Source organism: Hylaeus anthracinus, unplaced genomic scaffold, assembly GCF_026225885.1.
Source record: "Hylaeus anthracinus isolate JK02 unplaced genomic scaffold, UHH_iyHylAnth1.0_haploid 0, whole genome shotgun sequence".
In the NCBI taxonomy this organism is placed as follows: domain Eukaryota; kingdom Metazoa; phylum Arthropoda; class Insecta; order Hymenoptera; family Colletidae; genus Hylaeus; species Hylaeus anthracinus.
Window position 1 is genome coordinate 26662513 of NW_026533254.1, and position 18568 is coordinate 26681080.

The 18568-nt window shown below is 42.7% G+C and overlaps 2 protein-coding genes and 2 long non-coding RNA genes across 10 annotated transcripts in view; 3 read left to right on the top strand and 1 right to left on the bottom strand.

Annotated features, from left to right (window-relative positions):
• LOC128892674 (C-terminal-binding protein) overlaps window positions 1-3182 on the top strand; it is a 21844-nt gene extending 18662 nt beyond the window's left edge. For 5 of the 6 annotated variants that reach the window (XM_054153218.1, XM_054153250.1, XM_054153237.1 and 2 more), the window contains exon 8: window positions 5-3182. In XM_054153218.1, the coding sequence (XP_054009193.1) occupies window positions 5-338 (334 nt within the window). In that variant the 3' untranslated portion in view covers window positions 339-3182. The remainder of the gene's footprint in view (window positions 1-4) is intronic. The other variant, XM_054153244.1, reaches the window with a different exon arrangement.
• LOC128892736 (protein glass-like) lies at window positions 880-12913 on the bottom strand. Of its 2 annotated transcripts, none has more exons than XM_054153280.1 (8): window positions 12820-12913; window positions 11960-12752; window positions 10724-10909; window positions 9863-10193; window positions 8547-8819; window positions 6303-6638; window positions 5349-5516; window positions 880-4738 (listed from the first exon to the last, which is right to left on the bottom strand). In XM_054153280.1, the coding sequence occupies exons 3-8, from the start codon at window positions 10785-10787 to the stop codon at window positions 4573-4575; spliced, it is 1338 nt and encodes a 445-aa protein (XP_054009255.1). In that variant the 5' UTR covers window positions 10788-10909; window positions 11960-12752; window positions 12820-12913; the 3' UTR covers window positions 880-4572. The 2 variants fall into 2 exon arrangements, with proteins under 2 accessions (XP_054009255.1, XP_054009261.1); XM_054153286.1 differs by having other exon boundaries at window positions 11960-12739; window positions 12820-12909.
• A 177-nt stretch (window positions 12914-13090) lies between these two features.
• Window positions 13091-15080, top strand: LOC128892958 (uncharacterized). Its single transcript, XR_008461221.1, has 3 exons — window positions 13091-14584; window positions 14653-14796; window positions 14865-15080. It is a non-coding gene; the product is annotated as an uncharacterized LOC128892958 (long non-coding RNA).
• Window positions 15081-16179: 1099 nt separating this feature from the next.
• LOC128892962 (uncharacterized) lies at window positions 16180-17397 on the top strand. The gene is made up of 4 exons (XR_008461223.1): window positions 16180-16322; window positions 16410-16519; window positions 16593-16705; window positions 17221-17397. It is a non-coding gene; the product is annotated as an uncharacterized LOC128892962 (long non-coding RNA).
• Window positions 17398-18568: the final 1171 nt, after the last annotated feature.

Here is an 18568-nt window from a genome sequence, read left to right on the forward strand (position 1 = left end):
CCAGCAGCTACCCTGAGGGGATCAACGGCGGATACTATTCCGGGGGGCTGCCCGTTCAACAGGCGCATTCAACGACTCCTCACGATTCTGCACCCCCACCTCCTGGTGGGCATTCCGTCGTCGGCGGCGGTGGTGGTGGGGGTGGTGGCGGACCGAACTCCTCTGCAGGCGGTGCAGGCGCCGGGGGTCCGACAGGCCCTACGGGTCCAACGGTAGGCGGCGGTGGGGCTGGAGGCCCTGCTTCAGCTCCTCCTACTGCTGGATTAACCGGTATACCACACAGCATAGTGAGCGAGCCTGACCCCCGGCCAAGCCCACCTGCACCGAGCCCTCGTTGACCTTGAACCCCCGACGTCCACTCCAGCACCACCCTCCGATCTAATTTCCCTTAGCCATTCGCACACGACCTCCGATGACAAATGGCCGATTGACTAAACGTGTGTCGTGCACGATAATGTGCCCCCCAACAACAACACAACAACATTCAACATCAACAACAAAAATGAAATAAGAAAAAACAAAAAATAATGTCCGCTGCTTCCGAAGGAAACCCGAGGGAATCCATCCTCGGGCAAACAGAGTGAAAGAGAGAACGGGGGGTAGGCGGGAGGAGAGAAAGTAAACGGGAGTGAGAAAAACAAGTGAGAATGAGAGGGAGAGAAAGAGCGAGGTTGCCTGTGGTGCACGTCAGTGTTGCGCGCATGCCCCGTGTGTATGTCGAGCTTGAGTCTGCGTTTGGTGGGCTCCTGGAATAGTGCATTTGATGTAAACATTTGTGAACAAACCAAATACAGTTGGGCGCTAATGGTGACGGCTTATCGCGAGATGTCGTTGGCTAGGTTTGGGAATAAACGGTGGGTAAGATTTCTCTGTAATTTCTTTTTTTTTTTTTTTTATTGTTCAACTATTTAATCCGCGCGCAAAAAAATAAACTGATATTTCACTCTTCTTCTTCTTCTACTATATAAGAATAACGATGATCCGCCTCTTCCAGTCGATAATTGTCTCAGAACAAATATCGCAGAATTTCTTTTATCTGCTACTCGTAGTAGCTTAATCATTTTTGAGTACTTCACTCATGTAAATCCAAATCTTTCTTTTCTATGCAGGTTTTTTAAATTTGAAATCAAACATGGAACCGATGGTGTTTCTTTATTTTTCTTTTTTTTTTTTTCTTTTTTCTTTTAGCGAGTCATGCATTACTTCGCCATACTGTATTTGGGTTCGCGCATGCTATTTTAGTTCTTGTTTCGAAAAGAACCATACCTCCCGAGAGCATATACGATTTGGCAACCACCGATAACTTTAACGAACATTGTTTCTTTCGTGGACGTTGTGACTCCCAATGTTTGGTATACCGTATTAAAAACAAATGTAGCCGCTCGCTAATACATTTTTATGTTTTACTCGAGATCATGAAAATGCTGCGTAGACGATAAGACCGTGATAAGAAAAGAAAAGAAAAATGTTGTACCGTACCCTATCTGTGGTTTAAAGTGGACAGAGGTAACGAACAATTTGTGGACAAAAGATATGCAACCGTTGGGGCATTCTCGAGCGTGGTATTTAGTGTCGTTGGTAGTACCGAGTATAAAACTTCGTAAAAAAAAAGTAAAAATAAATTGAATGCCTTCTTTATCGTATTTTTAAATGTCGATAATCGATCGAATCTTCATGCGCGAGTGTGTAGTGGAACAAAGTTGCTTCAACGAGTCGATGTTTCTACTTCCTTTCGAATTACATTCATGAATGCCTTAACGTAACGTGTAAAGAATGCAGCATCTTCATCCGAAGTTTCGATTTGTAATGTAATAGGTAAACATAATTGTAACGGGTACTATGCTGTTCTCAGGAGATGGCCACCGAGGGGAAATGGACAGGGCGAAGCTAGCGCTGCTTGGATCGGCCACGTGACACTATAGAAAAGGTCTCCTATTGGTGGACGCACCATAAAAACTACCGACGGCCGTGCACGGACGCTAGCTATTCGTCCAGCCAGCGTAGTTGTCGCACAGTTCACGGACGGCGGTGCTTAGCCCTTCATTTCCTCTCGCGGGTTCTTCTCCGAAGGCTTTCTCCCTCGGGACAGCATCGTACGTTTGTGTTCCCGACCGGGAAGAAGAAATCTGTTTATTGTTTCGATGAAAAGAAAAAAAAGTAATATACCTATGGTTTAGCAGTCTTTTAAGTGAGTGAGATTGCGAACGGAAGAAAAACGAGATAAAGTAAGCGTACACGAGCGAACGATAGAACGAACAGAAACGAGTTTTATTAATTGATAATTATAATATGATTAATTATTGTATTAAGTAAAGTAATGCGATGTTACGAAACACTTGAATATATTATCGAAAGATAAATCATTAAAAACGAAAAGAAACTGGAAGATTTTTTGAGAAAAAATTATTAAATGCGACGACGACGACGACGACGACAACGACGACGATGATGATAATAATAAGTAAATAAAAAAAAAAAAAGAAAGAAAGAAGAAATGGGATTGAAGTGTGCGAAAGATCTATTTTAGAGATACACATATCTATTCGGTTCTTTTTTATGATTTCAATTTATAACTACAGGTTCACCGGTAACGGACGACGAGTCATTGATTTTTTAATTATGTAAATCCAAAATTAAGGAGAGAGAGAGAATGGAAGAGAGAGCACGCGAGAACGGTCGTGAAGCGTTGAACTGAACACATACAAAAAAAACACGTTTACACACACACACACACACACACGCGCACGCACGCGCGCGCGTACACCGTGTATCCATGTTTTTCGCAGGAACACAAATTGCGAGAAGTGATATATGTATAGACAATTAATTTTCTATTCTCAGTGGTCGATATGCCAGATATAAATGAAAAATGAAGAGTTTTGTTGTTATTTAAAATTGTTCGGATGAGATGGAAGAAAAAAAAACGTTAGAGACTGAATCGTTTGGTATTCATCGATGCCTCTGGGATAATGCACCTTAACACGAGCTTTTTGCTTTCGAAGCTTTCAAGCGAATGAAAAACCATTCCAACTGATGTAGAAATCAGATTTACCAAGCAAACACTTGATCGATAATACGAGGCGATGTAGGAGCGAGCGAGCGAGCGAGCGAGCGAGAGTGAGAGAAGAAAGAGTGAACGAAAGGTGCGAAAACATTTAAAAAAAAAAAAAAAAAAAAAATAACGTAAAGCATCACAGACACATACAGCGTGACAGAGATGACATTCTACATTTTTAAATAGAATACGCTACGTACACAAATACTAGAGGTACGTTTGTCGATCGACGAGATGGTCCAGGAAGCTGCATGCTTATTTAGAGGACTCTATAGAGGTGGGGGCCAGCTCGTCTTTGCGCAGCCGTACCAGTACATAACGTAGAAACATTATACATACTTTTTTTTTTTCAAGAATATTATTACTTATAAATACATCATTATATATAAAGAGAGAACGAGAGCGAGCGAGAGAATTTTTTGACGAGTGAAGAAGAAGACGCTACTCTAAACGAAGAAGACAGAGTTGTTCTTATATAGTTTTAATTGTGAAAAAGAGGCAAATTAATGCGAGGATTTCATGAACCAATATCTACCCACTTAATTACCAACTAGCCGGCGAAACATGAAGCCTCCTTTTCCTCACCCCCCCTCTTCCCACAAAAAGATAAACGTGGATCCTGATGCTGTGGGATTACAGAGTGCGAGCGAGCGAGCGAGAGAGAGAGAGAGAGAGAGAGAGAGAAACTCACATATTCATTCATCTGTTTTTTAATCAGTTGTTCTCATACGAATATTATATATATTATATATTGTATATATATAGAATATAATGCATATTCTATATATATCATATATATATAAAGAGAGAGAGAGAAAAACGTTTCTTTTTTTTTTTTTATCAAAATGGCGCCAAAACACCTTCATTTTACAAAAAGAAGCAAACTGACAAAGAAAAGCCACAATGATGAAAATTGAAGGTGGTAAAAACAGCAACATTAATATTATAATTAATAATAATTATAATAAATACAATATTTGTACAATAATCAACGGTGCTGTGGTGGATGCTGTAGGTATAAAACTGCGATACCCTGTTCACCTATCCTGACCTGTTTGTAATAATTCGTAGTATATACAGACGAACGATCGCGGGGAAGATTTCACAAATTCCACGCAAGTTTCGAAAAAAATATATCGATCAACGGTGTGTCGTCGTTTCGTTGTCCACGACCAAAGGAGACGAGTACAATGAATTCTTGATAAGTTCCTAATGCCAAATACAGCACATAATGCGATCATTACTTGTCTTATGTATCGTTTCAAAAAATATATCCAAACGCGAGAGCCCCTTTGATCAATAATAATAATAATAATAATAATAATAATAATAAAAAACTGCTTTCGCGTGAATTAAAAACGGTTACGTGGCAGCACCCTACGAGCATCGACTGTCGCAATTTATTATCATTAATTAATTTACATTCTCTCCGGTACGCTCGAGCCAAGTTGAATCACAGGTATCCGACAACATCGCGGCAGCACGCGATCGTTGCCGATAATCGATATCGAGCTGTGTCACGTCAAAGACCCGCCGTGGACTCTCATATGCCTGTTGAGATTGCCGCTCTGACTGAACCTCAGCAGACACAGCTTGCACTGGTACGGTTTCTCTCCAGAATGAATTCGAAGATGCTTCGTTAACGTTGAGCTGTCCGAGAATGCTTTCTTGCAGAATCGGCATCTGGAAGAACGAAGAGCCGGTCCAGTTCAAAGGTAAATCGATTTACAGGGTACTAAATGCTATGTCGAAGACCCGGAAGAGCTCGCTCATCGCAGATCTTCTACAGGTGCCTCCGCATATTAACCCTTTGCACTAGAGGTCTTTTTTCTGGTATCTGCCAGCAACTCGAGATGTTTCTTAGCATTCTATTGCACAGAGATGAACAAAACCCTAGGCTTCGAATAAATCTGAAATTTGCCGACGTGTTTGTCTTGTTTCTTTCTCTTGGAAAATGTTCAAAAGAGGAAACGAGACAAATATATCGGCAAACTTCAGATTTATTCGTAACCTAGGGTTTTGCCCATTACTGCAGTATTCCCATGAATTCTAAGCCATCTAGATTTGAGAATAAAGTCACCTTTACCTCGCCGACAATCATTTTATCGACACTTTAAGCTCCATAGAAATGAAACGTAAACAAACATGATTGTTGGTTGATTTACTGCGTAAAACCTAATGGTGACTGAGAGTCACCACTCGAATGCAAAGGGTTAATATAACTATTCAAATATCTGTGTTTGTAATTTCTCTGCAACTCCTGTTTTCTTCCTCATCCAGATCCGAAACTCACCTGTACGGACGTTCCCCTGAATGCGTTCTCATGTGTGTCGTAACGGAGCTGCTCTGCGAGAATCTTCTGTCGCAGACGGGACATCGAAACGGTTTTTCCCCAGAATGAGTTCTCGCGTGGGCGGTCAAATTGGCAGCTTGACTGAATGCCTTCGAGCACGCGTGACACCTTGAGGAAAAGTATACAATTCAAACGAGACTCTTTTTAAAACGATAGCTAGTTCATTATATTGTTCATTCATTGTCCGTTCGAGTATTGAATTACTCTTTCGCCGCGGTTAAAAATCTTTGAGTATATACATAGAAATGGAGGAGGAATTGCTTTGTTCTGTATAGACCGAAAGTGTGTTCAAAGTCTGTGCGAGATAAAAAGGTATAGAGTGATATTCGTCCTCTCTGTGCATACGTCAACATCGTACCTGCACTAAACCTGCACTCTTTGTGTATATCTATAGAAACCCTGCACTTCAGTTTTATGAATTGTTGTAATATTAATATGTAATATTATATTATAATAATAATTATAATTAAATTATATTAAAATTATAATATGTAAATTCTCTGAATCTGTATACTGCATTTTATTCTAATATAATGTAATATATTTAATCTAATCTAATATAATTTATAATTCCTTGGCATCTGTTATTGATTTTAGCTGAGATAAACAATAGTTGGATTCCGTAAAAATAATATGCGCATAGTTTTCTACAATAAACGTTACATTTAGTGTGGATAATGAGTGCGTATACTCTTTATGGAACTGCCATTCATAATGTATTTCACGCATGCACAGAGAGGACAAATATCATTCTATATACCTTTCTGTCTCACACCGACTTTGGACATACTTTCGGTGCTGGCAATCCTCCTCCATGTCTATATACTCAAAGGGTTTTGCCCATCTCTGTTAAAAATACTCTCCCTCCCCATTTGAATAGGAAGCGTTCCTGACCTAAACGGTTTCTCGCCGGAATGGGTTCTGAGATGCGTCTTGAGGGTGCTGGGTCGCGCGTACGACTTGCCGCAGATTCTGCAGAGGTTCGGTCTGCCATTGTCGTCGGACGCGACCGGGTTCCCGGTGGCGCCTATGCAGAGCGCATGTTCGCTGGACAATTGGAGCCTGGAATGGCCGTGCGTCGGGGGATGAGAATGAGGATGGGTGGTAGTGCCGATCAGGCTATTGGCCGGGGATTGATTCACCCTCGTCTGTTGCTCCACGGGATTATACTGCTGGGCGGGACTTAACAGGGGTTCCACGCCCCATGCCGACGAATAGCTCTGCTCGTACCTACGCGCACACACACACAGACAATCCTGAATAACTCTACTCGTGCAACCCCTCGGCAGCGCACCCTCCGGGTCAAGATGGCGGGGGGTGGCGGGGTTGTCTTGCATTTTGCCGAGTCTGTGCGACGAGCTATTCTGTAATTTCCAATCAAGGTTTCTAACAATTGTACAGGGTGCTAGGTAACTGGTGGTACCAAAAGGGAGAAGGGGACGATTCTACGTTAAAAAATAAGTCGAAAATATAGAGTAAAGATTTCTCGTGAGAGGCTTTGTTTTCGAGAGAATCGACTTTGAAGTTTCGCCGGGTACGGATGCGCTTGATCACGTCTCGTTGTAACTGATCGCACTGTAGATCGTTGTCTCGATGGTTATTATCGCAGTTTAACGCTTTACCGACCGCCGTTTGGACATATATGTATTTAAGTTTAATGATATTGTTTATTTTTATAACATTAGTGACATGGACAATTTATTTTATCCATCAGAACCGTTTTATGAATATATTTACATAATATTTCATAATCCAGGTATTAATGGAAGCATACAATGGGATCGTGCTATCTCAGTAATAAGTAAGTAATAAATAAATATTACCGATCGGTAGAGTGTTAACTTTGTTTTTGTCGTAACGGAGAATTAGGAACGCGCAATAAAATTGAATGTCGAAGTAATCATACGAAGACCGAGGGTGAAAAACTCATTGTGTCCAATTTTTACCGAAATTTAAACATGCATATAAATATTAGCCAACCGGACATCATACTTCAGTAGTTTTTTAGTTATTTCTTTAATTTTGCAAGTATGTAATCTGTGATAATGGATTAATTTATAAAAAGTTGTTAGTAAATAAGGAAAAGGAAAGGACGGAATTAAAGTATAGCAATGTTCCAAACAGATATATGGTAATTTTATAATAGCTCTTTACAAATGTATAATTATATTTTTCATCTTTCTCGATTATTCATGTTTTTCGATTCTCTCGAAAACAAAGCCTCGCACGAAAAATTGTTACTCTATATTTTCGACTTATTTTTTCATGTAGAATCACCCCCCCCCCCCCTTTGTACCGCCAGTTACCAAACACACCCTGTATATCGGATACGAAAAATTGAAATCGGTTCTTTCTCGACGCCATTGCGACTAATCACCGTAAAAGATCGATTCGAGCTATTTTGTTCAAAGGAAACGCATACGATGGCGAATCGATGCGATTAAAAAGAATTCAACCGTCTTCGTTTTCCCGACACAATCAAGGAACGTTGGTTGGTGTAGCGTTTCGTATGGCTTCCAATAAAGTCTCGACTTCTCGCAAATTGGTTCGCTGTATAGAAATGATAGTGTAACAGCGAAATGTACGTTCTATAATTGTTAGTATGTCTAATCAAACTCCCTATATACAGAGTGAAACATTTTAAACAGACAATTTATTAGGACAGTTTATTTTCTATTGCAGTTGACTTTGGGTGATCTCAAATGACCTTCATAGTAGACTGCAAGTAAGAAACCATGCCATTCAATTAAAAAAAAAAAAAAAAACAATTGCTCTTCATATCTCCTTGACGCCTCCACCTACAGAAAAATTGATACTACCAAATTATGAGCCACCCGATACCAAGTAACTTTGGTCTAATGACCTGTTTAAAATACCCCACTCTGTATATGTATTCTAATTCTAGTTACTTTTTTCTTTCAATGCTTACACTCCTTTTTACCTTGCTTCCTTTTTATATCTCAAGTATGTAAGTATAAAAATTCTTTAAATATTTTATTTAACTTGATTTATTGGACTACTCAATGTTTCTCATCGATAATGACCAATCTGTTCTTCTTTCAGAGAAGCTCAAGTTGAAAAGCAGGAGGAAGAATATCCTCGCCACTAATTTATTAAGAACTAGAGGGTCGCACTTACCCGGAGTGCATGTTCATGTTCATCGTCATGTTCATGGAAACGTTCACGGACATGGCCGGCGTGGTCGCGTAGTGGGTCGGAGGTACTGGTGGGCCAAGATTTTGCGTATAATCCTGTGAATAATGGTGACTCGATCCTCCCGTGGTGTAATATCCTCCTGTAGGACTTCCTGGATGGACCACGGCGTGTTTTAAAGACAGCAGGACGTCCGCCACGCCTTCTCCGTTCACGTTGCCTGCCCTTGGCGCGCATTCTCCTCTGGAGCAACCCCAGCTGCAAGTAGCAAATAGAATTTCAATGCAGTTTATAATATTCTTAAAGTCGCGAAAGGCTTGAACATGAATTCGACCGTTGAAACTGTCCAATATTCGTAGGCGACGGCGGTCTCTCAAGGAGAAAAACCAGGCATTGGTCAGACGAGCGCTCGTACTTGGAAAGAAAACGACAGAGTCGGGTAGGTATTACAGTAGAGATGGCGTGAACTGGTATTTTTGAATCACTCGTGATTCAATCACGTTCATTTTTAATCATGATGATTTTTCACAGTGATTCGGTGATTCTTCGTGATCGCTTCTGTGATTGGTAGAGAACATTCTTTTCAGTTTTCACGAATTATGTTGTTCGTAGATTATATATGTATTATAATATGGTCTACAAGCAATGCTAATATAATTTTAATACAATTTAAATTTGACTCATTTGCAGTTTCTTGAATTTTCGCTAAGGGGAGACAGCGGGACACTAACGATAACAATTAATATGAACCGCTTCTGAAACGCCATCTTCCGGATCACGGTCGTGATCGAAGTTCAATCACTACTGCGATCGTGATTGTGTCATCGCCGTGAAAAATCACTAGCAGTGATCACTAACACACCGTCCGTAGTATACAGAATGTATTGTAGAACAGCGATTCCCAAACTGTGAGCCGTGACTCCCTGAGGAGCCGCGATATACTGTAAATACAGTCGAGTACCCGTTATAAGCCTGGTCTAGGGGACCCAGGAGAAATTTTTCTCAGAATTTCAGCATCATCACTACCGCGCAAAGGAAAGTAAAACTAAATTGCGTAAATTAAAGGCACGTGTACTTTATTCGGCGTCCGATACTCGAATGGCATCGCCAACGGTTCGCGATCGTCAAACGTTTTTCAGCGCGGTGTATCGGGTTACATTCGCCTCGAGATAAGGCCTATACGTTGATTTGATATTGATTGGTATTAAAGGAACCGCAGAGAATAATCTGTATCCTCCCTATACCAAGGTAGCCGCGGTTCTAAAAAGTTTGGGAACCTCTGACGTAGAATAATTACTCACTTGTATGTTCCCGAGCAAGGACTGAAGAGCCCAGGTGGCAGAGGATCGAGATCCAGAGGCGGCAGCGGAAAGCCAGCCATGTCGTCGACCCAGAAGCTAGCCCCGAATTCGCTAACGACCTGATTCTGCCCCGAATTCTGGATCTGGTGGCTCTGATCGGCGCCGATGTCCTCCGGGGAGTTCTGAAGGTCCTGCAGCCGAAGGGTGCCCTGCAGAGCACCTAGAGTCTCCTCGTTTTGATTGTCCGTTAACGTGTCCTCGGTGGACAGCACCCCGAGGGGTCCAGCGCAGAGGCCAGACGGTATAGCGGCCTCGATGCTTCCCACGGAACCTGAGAGCCGAGGAAATGTTAACCACAACGTCTGTGCAAAATAACACAATGTATCAAAAATTTAGTTTCCGAGGACAGTCGAATTAAGCTTATTTGTGATAAAGAATATTACTACAGCCGAGTAGAATGGTTTCTCAGAATGATTTCTCAGTTGAAAAATTGGAAAAATACTGAAAGTTTCTATTGAAAAGATTCTTTCTTGCTCTCGACGAAAAGCAAGCAAACGTCATCGCTAGGCTACGGATCTTCATGGGAAAATAAAATCTTCGTGGCTATAAAAATTGAATATAACATGAATTATATCATGAACTTTACTTTCAATCTTTTTTATTTTGTAGGTCCTTGCACGTTCGAATTTCCTATAAATGCATGAAGATCCGCAGCCTAGTCCATCACCATTTGCACGATTTTCCGGCTCACGCTCGCACAAAGCACTTAAAACAAATTCTTTTCCCTTAATTATTCAGCGGCCCTCGCGTTAATTGGTTTGGACGATCGGCACGATTGCGAGGCTACTGACAGTTGCTCACCTGTGCCGAGGGTGTACGGCGGCTCGGAGGTGTTCACCGCGTGATGATTCTGCAGAAACTCCATCTCTGCGAAATATCTGGTCGCAGCCTCCCTTAGAAACACCCCCGTTCACCCCGCCTCCCGATGAAATACGCGGACGGATCACCTCCTCTCCGCGTAGATGTGGTCCAGCCCCTCCGGTCGCCCTGGCAACCGCACATTGCTCCATCAGTATGACCGACTTCTTCGTCAATACATTTCGCGACATTTCCGATTCGACCACCGATACCGTAGCGATTCGCGATCCTTTCGTCGCTCTTAGTCGTTATTGTTAGCTACCGTGGGACTGTAAGGATCCTGCTACGCAATGATGGACAAAACCCTAGGTTTCGAATAAATCTGAAGTTTGAAGACTTTTGAACATTTTCCAGAGAAAGAAACGGGACAAACACATTGGCAAACTTCAGATTTATTCGAAGACTAGGGTTTTGGCCATCTCTGCTGCTACGCGCGTAGATTATACAACCCATAGGCCTTATCTCGAGACGAATGTAACCTGCGATACGTGCGTCGAGAACGCCGTGTCGAAAAACGTTCGCGATGCCATTCGAGTATCGAACGCCGAACAAAGTACACGTGCATTTAATTTACGCGATTTAGTTTTACTTTCCTTTACGTTTCCTCCTGATTCCGTTACAGGACCGAATTAGGTTTTAGGGGATGTTTTCTCAAATTTGTATGTATTCGGAGCACCGATAAGTCGAGTACTCCTTGAACAACGAGTACTGGACGCGAGTACTTGGAATGATAGACACGAATGAAATGTAAAATTGGAAGAGAATCTAACATCTCGAATTAATTAACTTGGAATTGTACGTTATATTTCCTCGGCGCTGTTTAAAAAGAAGAAACTATTAACCCTTTGCACTCGAGAGGTGACTCTCGCTAGGTTTCCTTTAAGTTTAATTTCTTTGGAACACGAAGTGTCAATGAAATGATTGTCGTTGAGGCAAAGGTGACCTGATTCTCAAATCTCAAATTAAGAATTTCATTTTTGAAGTTAATCTAATCATTGACAATTCTATCAGCTGGATCAAAGGAGTTAATCGAATAAAACTCGCGTTATCGTTCTCAAATTTGTTGACAGTAAAGTCGTAGTAAGAAAAAGAAACGAGCCCGACTTCATGAATGACTTTTTTTTATGAATGATCGAAAGGAAAATGCACGTGCATGTGGACCGGAGCGTATAGAAGTACCTTTATGGCTTGGAAGACCTGCCCGGTTTCCTCTAAAGGCTTCTGCAGAAAATCTGCCAGATATTTTCATTCATAGACTGAAAACCATGTGCATCATCCCACGTGATTCCGGTCTTCGTCGTTCGATGGCTGAAACGATCATTCTTATCGCTACTTTCCACCCCCCTCCCACCCTCCCCCACAAAAAAATAATGGCACTTTGTTATCACTTTGGAGAGCTCAAGAAAAAACTCCCGTTCACGAGATCAACGAAGAATCTCCGAAGAACGATTCGGGTATTATTTGCAACGTATCTGAGTGTTCGCTACTTTGGAAACCGATAGAATTCAGTTCGTTGCACTCATTTTTGTTTAATTTTCAGTAGGAGTTCACCATCACCACGCACGTTAATGATTCCTCGCCAGCTTCTTCCTGTTCTTGTACAGATTCTTTATCTTCTTCTCGGACATTTCTGCAGTTCTATTTCCTGTTTCCTTGGAGGACGGACTCCCTTCGGTCGCATCTCGTTTACTCATGGTTACATCTTGGAGGTTGGTCTAAACGCGCTGGGAGAACATCACCGTGTCGTAGATCCCAGGACACCGCGTTATCCAAGGAAGAGGAACGTAGAAAATCACAGACGAGGTATATTCCACTTTTAGAAGGCGAATACCGATCCTTTACTGATCCTTTACTGATCCTTGACTGATGTTCCTTTCGTAGATCGAGCAGTGAAGTCCTCAAGAAGTCCTGAAGAAGTCCTGGGGGATGGAGTCCTCGAGGGCCACTACCGGTGCCACGCTGGCAAGATGCTCTGTCAATGTGTCTTGGCTAACTAGAGATCTACCACCTACTATCACCCACTCTCACCCCTTACTCACTGACTACGATCCATCCGAACCCCACTCCACCATGGGCCGGCCTCTTCTTCGTTCTCTTTTTTCCTCTCCCTCGACAGGCTTCGATCCACGTGCGTCCCGTCCTCGTCTTCCACGTGCGTACCCCTACCCCTGCTTAACAACCTTCTGGCCATGCCTCTGCAAAATACTCGAGCAAAGTACTTAAGAATATTTGCAAAACTTTAACCTTTTGCATCTACGGATGAGCCCGTGCCCTTCCTTCCTTGGTAAAGGTGAACAATTATCAGAATTAATTATTTCTAACGTCGATTTAATATTTCTGATACGTTCCTCCTTTTTTACAGATTCCGTACCGACCGAGACGAAAGGATCGTTCTTATTATACATAAGATGCAAGAAATTGGCGGGAAAAATAGAAGACAGTTTTGTGGCCCGGTGCTACTCAGGCAAAACTACAGACTAGAGAAATTAGAATTGGGCAGGCAGCGGGCAGGCCCTTCTTCGCGAAGGTCTTCGTCTTCGTCCGTTAGTTCGAGAAAATTGATAATCGAGAAATGAAACAAATGAGAAATAAAAGACAGTTTGTAAAATAGAAGACAGAGCGTGAGCTGTAAAAAAAAATACTCGTGGACGGGGAGGGTAAGGCGTAAGGAATAGTTTCGAGGCGATACCCATGTCCACGAGCGCGCAAGACGCTTCGAAATACACGGGTCGAGCCGTCGTCGATGCCGACGACACGGGATACTAATCGTTCATTCGGCGATCGCTGATCAGTGATCGGGGGCCTCCTTCGAGCCACGTCTCGGCTACACCGATATCCTCGTAAGAGAGCGGGAGACGGGGAAGTAGGATATTATTTTCTTCAGATACCATTACCACGCCGATCACGGTGGTCCTGCCTCGCAGACGAGTGGCCCCGATACCCTCGAGATCACTGGCTTGTAATGCCTTCCCTTTCGTGGATTATTGACCAGTGAACGGTGAGCCCGGCCGCGAAACACCCAGACGCTACCTATTCCACTTGCCGACCTGCAACGCCACCCTCTGCGACTGTCGTCACCTTACGGAATCTTCCTCTCGTCGCAAGAACGCTCGACCGTCTTCCTCGCCAACATTCGCCAGAAGTATCATTTCATTCTTTTCACTCGAGGTTTATCTAAGAATGTTACCTACCGTTCCTTATTTTCCTCGTGAGCTATATGTCCAGATTCCAGAATACAGAGTCCAGAATACAGAGTCCAGAATACAGAGTCCAGAATACAGAGCCTAGAATACAGAGCCTAGAATACAGAGTCTAGAATACAGAGTCCAGAGTACAGAGTCCTCCAGGATGAAGAAACGAAAGAAAAGATCAACTCGGAAGGAATCAGTTACTCGAAAGATTCATGCCCAAGTCTCCCATAAGACCAAGTAACGGATCGATGTATCCCACGGTACCGTCGCCAACCGTCAGTCACCCTCCCACATTCGGCCCTGTGGCGAAGAATGCCGTGGTGCGAGAGGAACTCCTCCAGGTCGCTGGAAACGTTACAGTTCCGTGGAATTGCGCGTTACCGTTGTAAGGGAAAGGGCGGGGTCCGGTTTTCTACGGGGTCCTGCGTAAATACCGTGGGCCCAATCGGCTGGAAGCGTAAGCCAATACCCAGGGTGTACACTCCGCGTGGCGCGGGCTCTTCTATGCGACTCTACCTCGTTCTCCCTTTTGCTTCTCATCTTTACACCCTCTCTTTTTCTCTTTCTCCCTCGCTCATTCACCGGCTCGCAACGAACGTTACTCTAACAATCGGTACGTGTACCTAGCCTAACAATTTACACAAATACCGGACCTGATAACTGGTAATTGGTGGTATCTAGGTACAAGGCGTACTTCCGGAACGAAAACGAGAGTGAATTTGACGTCCAGTCGAATTTTTTAATGCATAACTCAGTGGTCAAGCGCATCCGACTATAGAATATCCACATAATTGGGACCTCTAACAAACATTAGTCTAACAATTGGTACGTATACCTAACCCAACAATTTACACAAATACCGAGCCTGACAACTGGTAATTGGTGATACCTAGGTACAAGGCGTACTTCCGGAACGAGAGGAACGAATTCGACGTCCAATCGAATTTTTTAACGCATAGTTCCTGGGTCAAGCTGTCGCCTCTCACGAGTCGGGGCGCATCCGACTATCGAATATCCACATAATCGGGACCGTCAGGCCGGACACCTGACTACGTAGTTCCGATGTTGGACACAGGAAGAGGAAGTCAACCGCACGGCGGTGTACTGGCGTCGACCGTGTGTCACCCACTGCCGCGCGTCCAACGCCGGACCCACGGAATACCAGGGATCGTGTATCTCTCTATGTCCCTATCGCCTCATAGCGAAAAGAATATAAACTCAAGCTTTATTTATAAAAATATCGACATATCCTATTTGTACAATGTTTAACATAAAACTGACTATTCGAATAACTCTTTAGTTTAGGAGCAGCTTCGCATCGTAACAATAGAAATCGAAAGCGAGACAGAGAAATAATATGAACGTTTTAATAGCAACATTCGTTCCTGTTTACACCCAGTTTGGGGATGCTGAATCTTTCATTCAAAGCGTCCATGGTAAGCAGCATAGTTCACCCTCTGGAAGCCACTGTTACTCGCAACCACACCTGTGTTTGCTCGCACCTGAAATCAAAGAGGCGATTACATCGTTACATCGACGATACGGGAGAGGCAAACACGCGTCGTACATCCGCTTTTCGATCACGTGTGCACGTTAGGCGACCACTTAGGCGGCAAATACCTCTTCCTTAAATACTTTAAGCAAATATCGTGGTCACGGATGAGCGCTCCGTTGAACATTCTTTAATCTTCCTGCGCGTTCAATTTTCTAAATTAACAGTTTTATTTTAACAGTTTCACGGAGAGAATATTCGCACGCACAGCTTTCGTGAAGGTTGCAAACTTCTGGGGCTCGCGTTCCAGGGTTCGCATAGAAGCGTGTTCATCGTCGCGACTCCCGGTTGAATGATTAACGATCCCGATGGGATGACAGTGACCGTATTGTTCGCGATCAAAACTGCCTCCCACCGGTCCTGTCTCCCTTTGCTAAAGTGATTGCGTACCGGATAATCTCCGACGGTACGAGAACCCTCCCCCCCCCCTCCCGCTTCGAACGATGGAGATGTTACCAAATACGTCACGGGTACTTAATTACGTTTGCGGCGTACCACCTCGTATAGCGAGGGCCAAGCTCGACGCTCCAAACTCCGTGTAATTCTGAGGGGGAACCCCCTGAACCTGTGGTTTTCCACAGTACCAGAACAATTGAGCCGTTTGTCGTGAAGCCGGTTTTTTTGAAAAATGGAATCGCAGAAGATAATAGATCTGTTATATATATTTCTTTTTCGGGTATACAAATTTCCATGTAAAACATTAATAATACTTTTGTCAGAATTAAGAAGACTGAGAGATCTAGGAGGCTGACTACGAAGAGGACAGGGCGTTACGAGCGCGTCGCGGGACGATTTGCAAGTACGTATAATCTCTTTTTCGCTGGGAATCCCATCGGATGACAAGATAGCGATCGGATACTAACGTATTGCGTTCTTTATTCCGTAGATCTTTGGCGTATGCGGTGACGGTGGCGGCTGGCTGGCACGCGCCGTATGTAATTCAATCGGGTATTTCGTCGAGGACAAGAGAAGGCCCGGGGGTGATAAGTGGACGAGGTTTTAATCCCCGAGAAACTGTTACAAACGGCCACCGCTAATCATCCCGATGATTCTTGTCTTATTTTCTTAGCCGGCTATCCGGACAGATGCAGCTTGGTCGGCCCGCTCCTTCAACCCTTTCTCAAAATAACGAAATTCGATACGTTCCGAAGACGTTTGGTTAAATTGCCATCCGCAATGACGGTTAGTTTGAAATAACACGGCAGCCGTTACCTTTTAAATAGGCAATAGCGAGAACGCTATCCGAATCATTCAACAATGATACTTAACACTTTATTTACCGGGAGTCTATTTACATTTTAATTGCAGTATTTAGCTATTCGAATTTATTTACTGTGTTGATGGTTATCTACTTAGATTTGGAAACAGACTTGGCTTTCAATGTATCCAGTAACAGTATGGAGGAATTATTGTCAGCCTAGATTGGCATATGCTACTGTAGAAAATTCTTTTTTGAATTAAAGACTATTTCTAAATGTTGATAAAGTGTTAAGAAACCTCCTTACGTTACTCTTTTAATTTCATTAGTAATTCGATTAAATCCAACCATGATTAGTTACGTCTACACTAACAAAAATTTTAATTACCCACAGAGTCTACAAACGATACTGCGTCCCACTGTAGAATCTACCGTTGGATCATCATTTTACTTCTTAAATTAAATTCCATTTTAAATTAATTTTCAAATTGTTAAACAGGATGTACGAGTAATAAGAGGACGTGAACCATGGGGACATCGAGGAGAGGGAAGACACGTCTAATTGCGCCAGTATTCTGGAATTGCTTTAAAGCATTAACTCGAACGTTGCAGAGAGGTATACAACCCCCCAAGATGGCTGCTCCCGGGCGTATCGACGTTTGGCGTTTGGAGGGTTTCCCAGAGGTAAGCTCATCGGAAATTGTGGGTCTTCCCTCCCCTGGCATCGCCCCCGCCGCCCTTGCTGGCCCTTCAAAACAAAGAAACACACGTAATTAAATTTTTGTCCGGCACAAATTAATGTGTGCGCCACGGCGGTGCCACTGGCCGCAGCTGCACCGCCGCCAAAGGAAGTTTAATCCACGATCCGACTTTTAATCGAGCTCTGGTCTGTCCCAACCAAAGTCTTTCGTATCTTTTTTCGTATCTTATGCGATTTTTTTAGTAATTTTCAACGTGCTCGTCGAAAAGAAAGTTTAAAGGTTGAGTTATCGATAGCTCTGTCAGCGATAATCTGTAGATAAGAATTTTTTTGATCGAAATGGATACTCGTTAGATAACAGTTCATAGATTGGCCGTATTTCGCTGTGTTTTATTTATTTTAGAGATTTTTCGCAAAAACGTATCGCTTCGAATATAATAACCTGCAAGAGTTTCTTGATCCATTACTCTTCTAGCTCTACCGTAGAGAGAAAGCTGTTTCTCGAGAATTAAACGAATGTTTCTAGACCTCGCTTCTGTTTTCACTCTCATTATGCTTGATTTTTTACGTTATTCAGAATTCAGCTTAGTTTGCCCCCTCCAAATTGAAGCTAGAAAGGAAATCGTGCAGAAACATTTGCGTGTTACTGTATGCCCCTTTCCCAAAGTGTTTGCAGAAGTAATCTTTCGAGTAAGTCGTTTTGATAGTAGCAGACACGGGGCGATACAGTATGATCGATGAATAATGATCTTTGGAAAAATAATTGAATCGAAAACAATTCAATGCCTTTCGATGCCTTAATCGTGGTTTCGAGTAGCTTTGATATTTAGGTTCAGGGTTCAATGAGGAAACACGCGTCGTAATTTCGTATTTAATTCGTAAAACACGTGCATTAATTATACTTTAGAAATCAATGCATGATTAACAATGCAACGATAGATATATTTCCTTTACTTATGCTCCTCATTTCTTTTGAATAAACATGTCGGGCTGCTTCTAAGGAAAAAAAAGTCAAGCGTATTTTCAAAACTAATTTATTCATATATACACGTTGCATATCAAATAATTGTCTCACTCCTATAGACATTTATGATTCTACAATCCGAGAACGATTAATTGTATGCAAATGTAAGAATAGATTAAACGC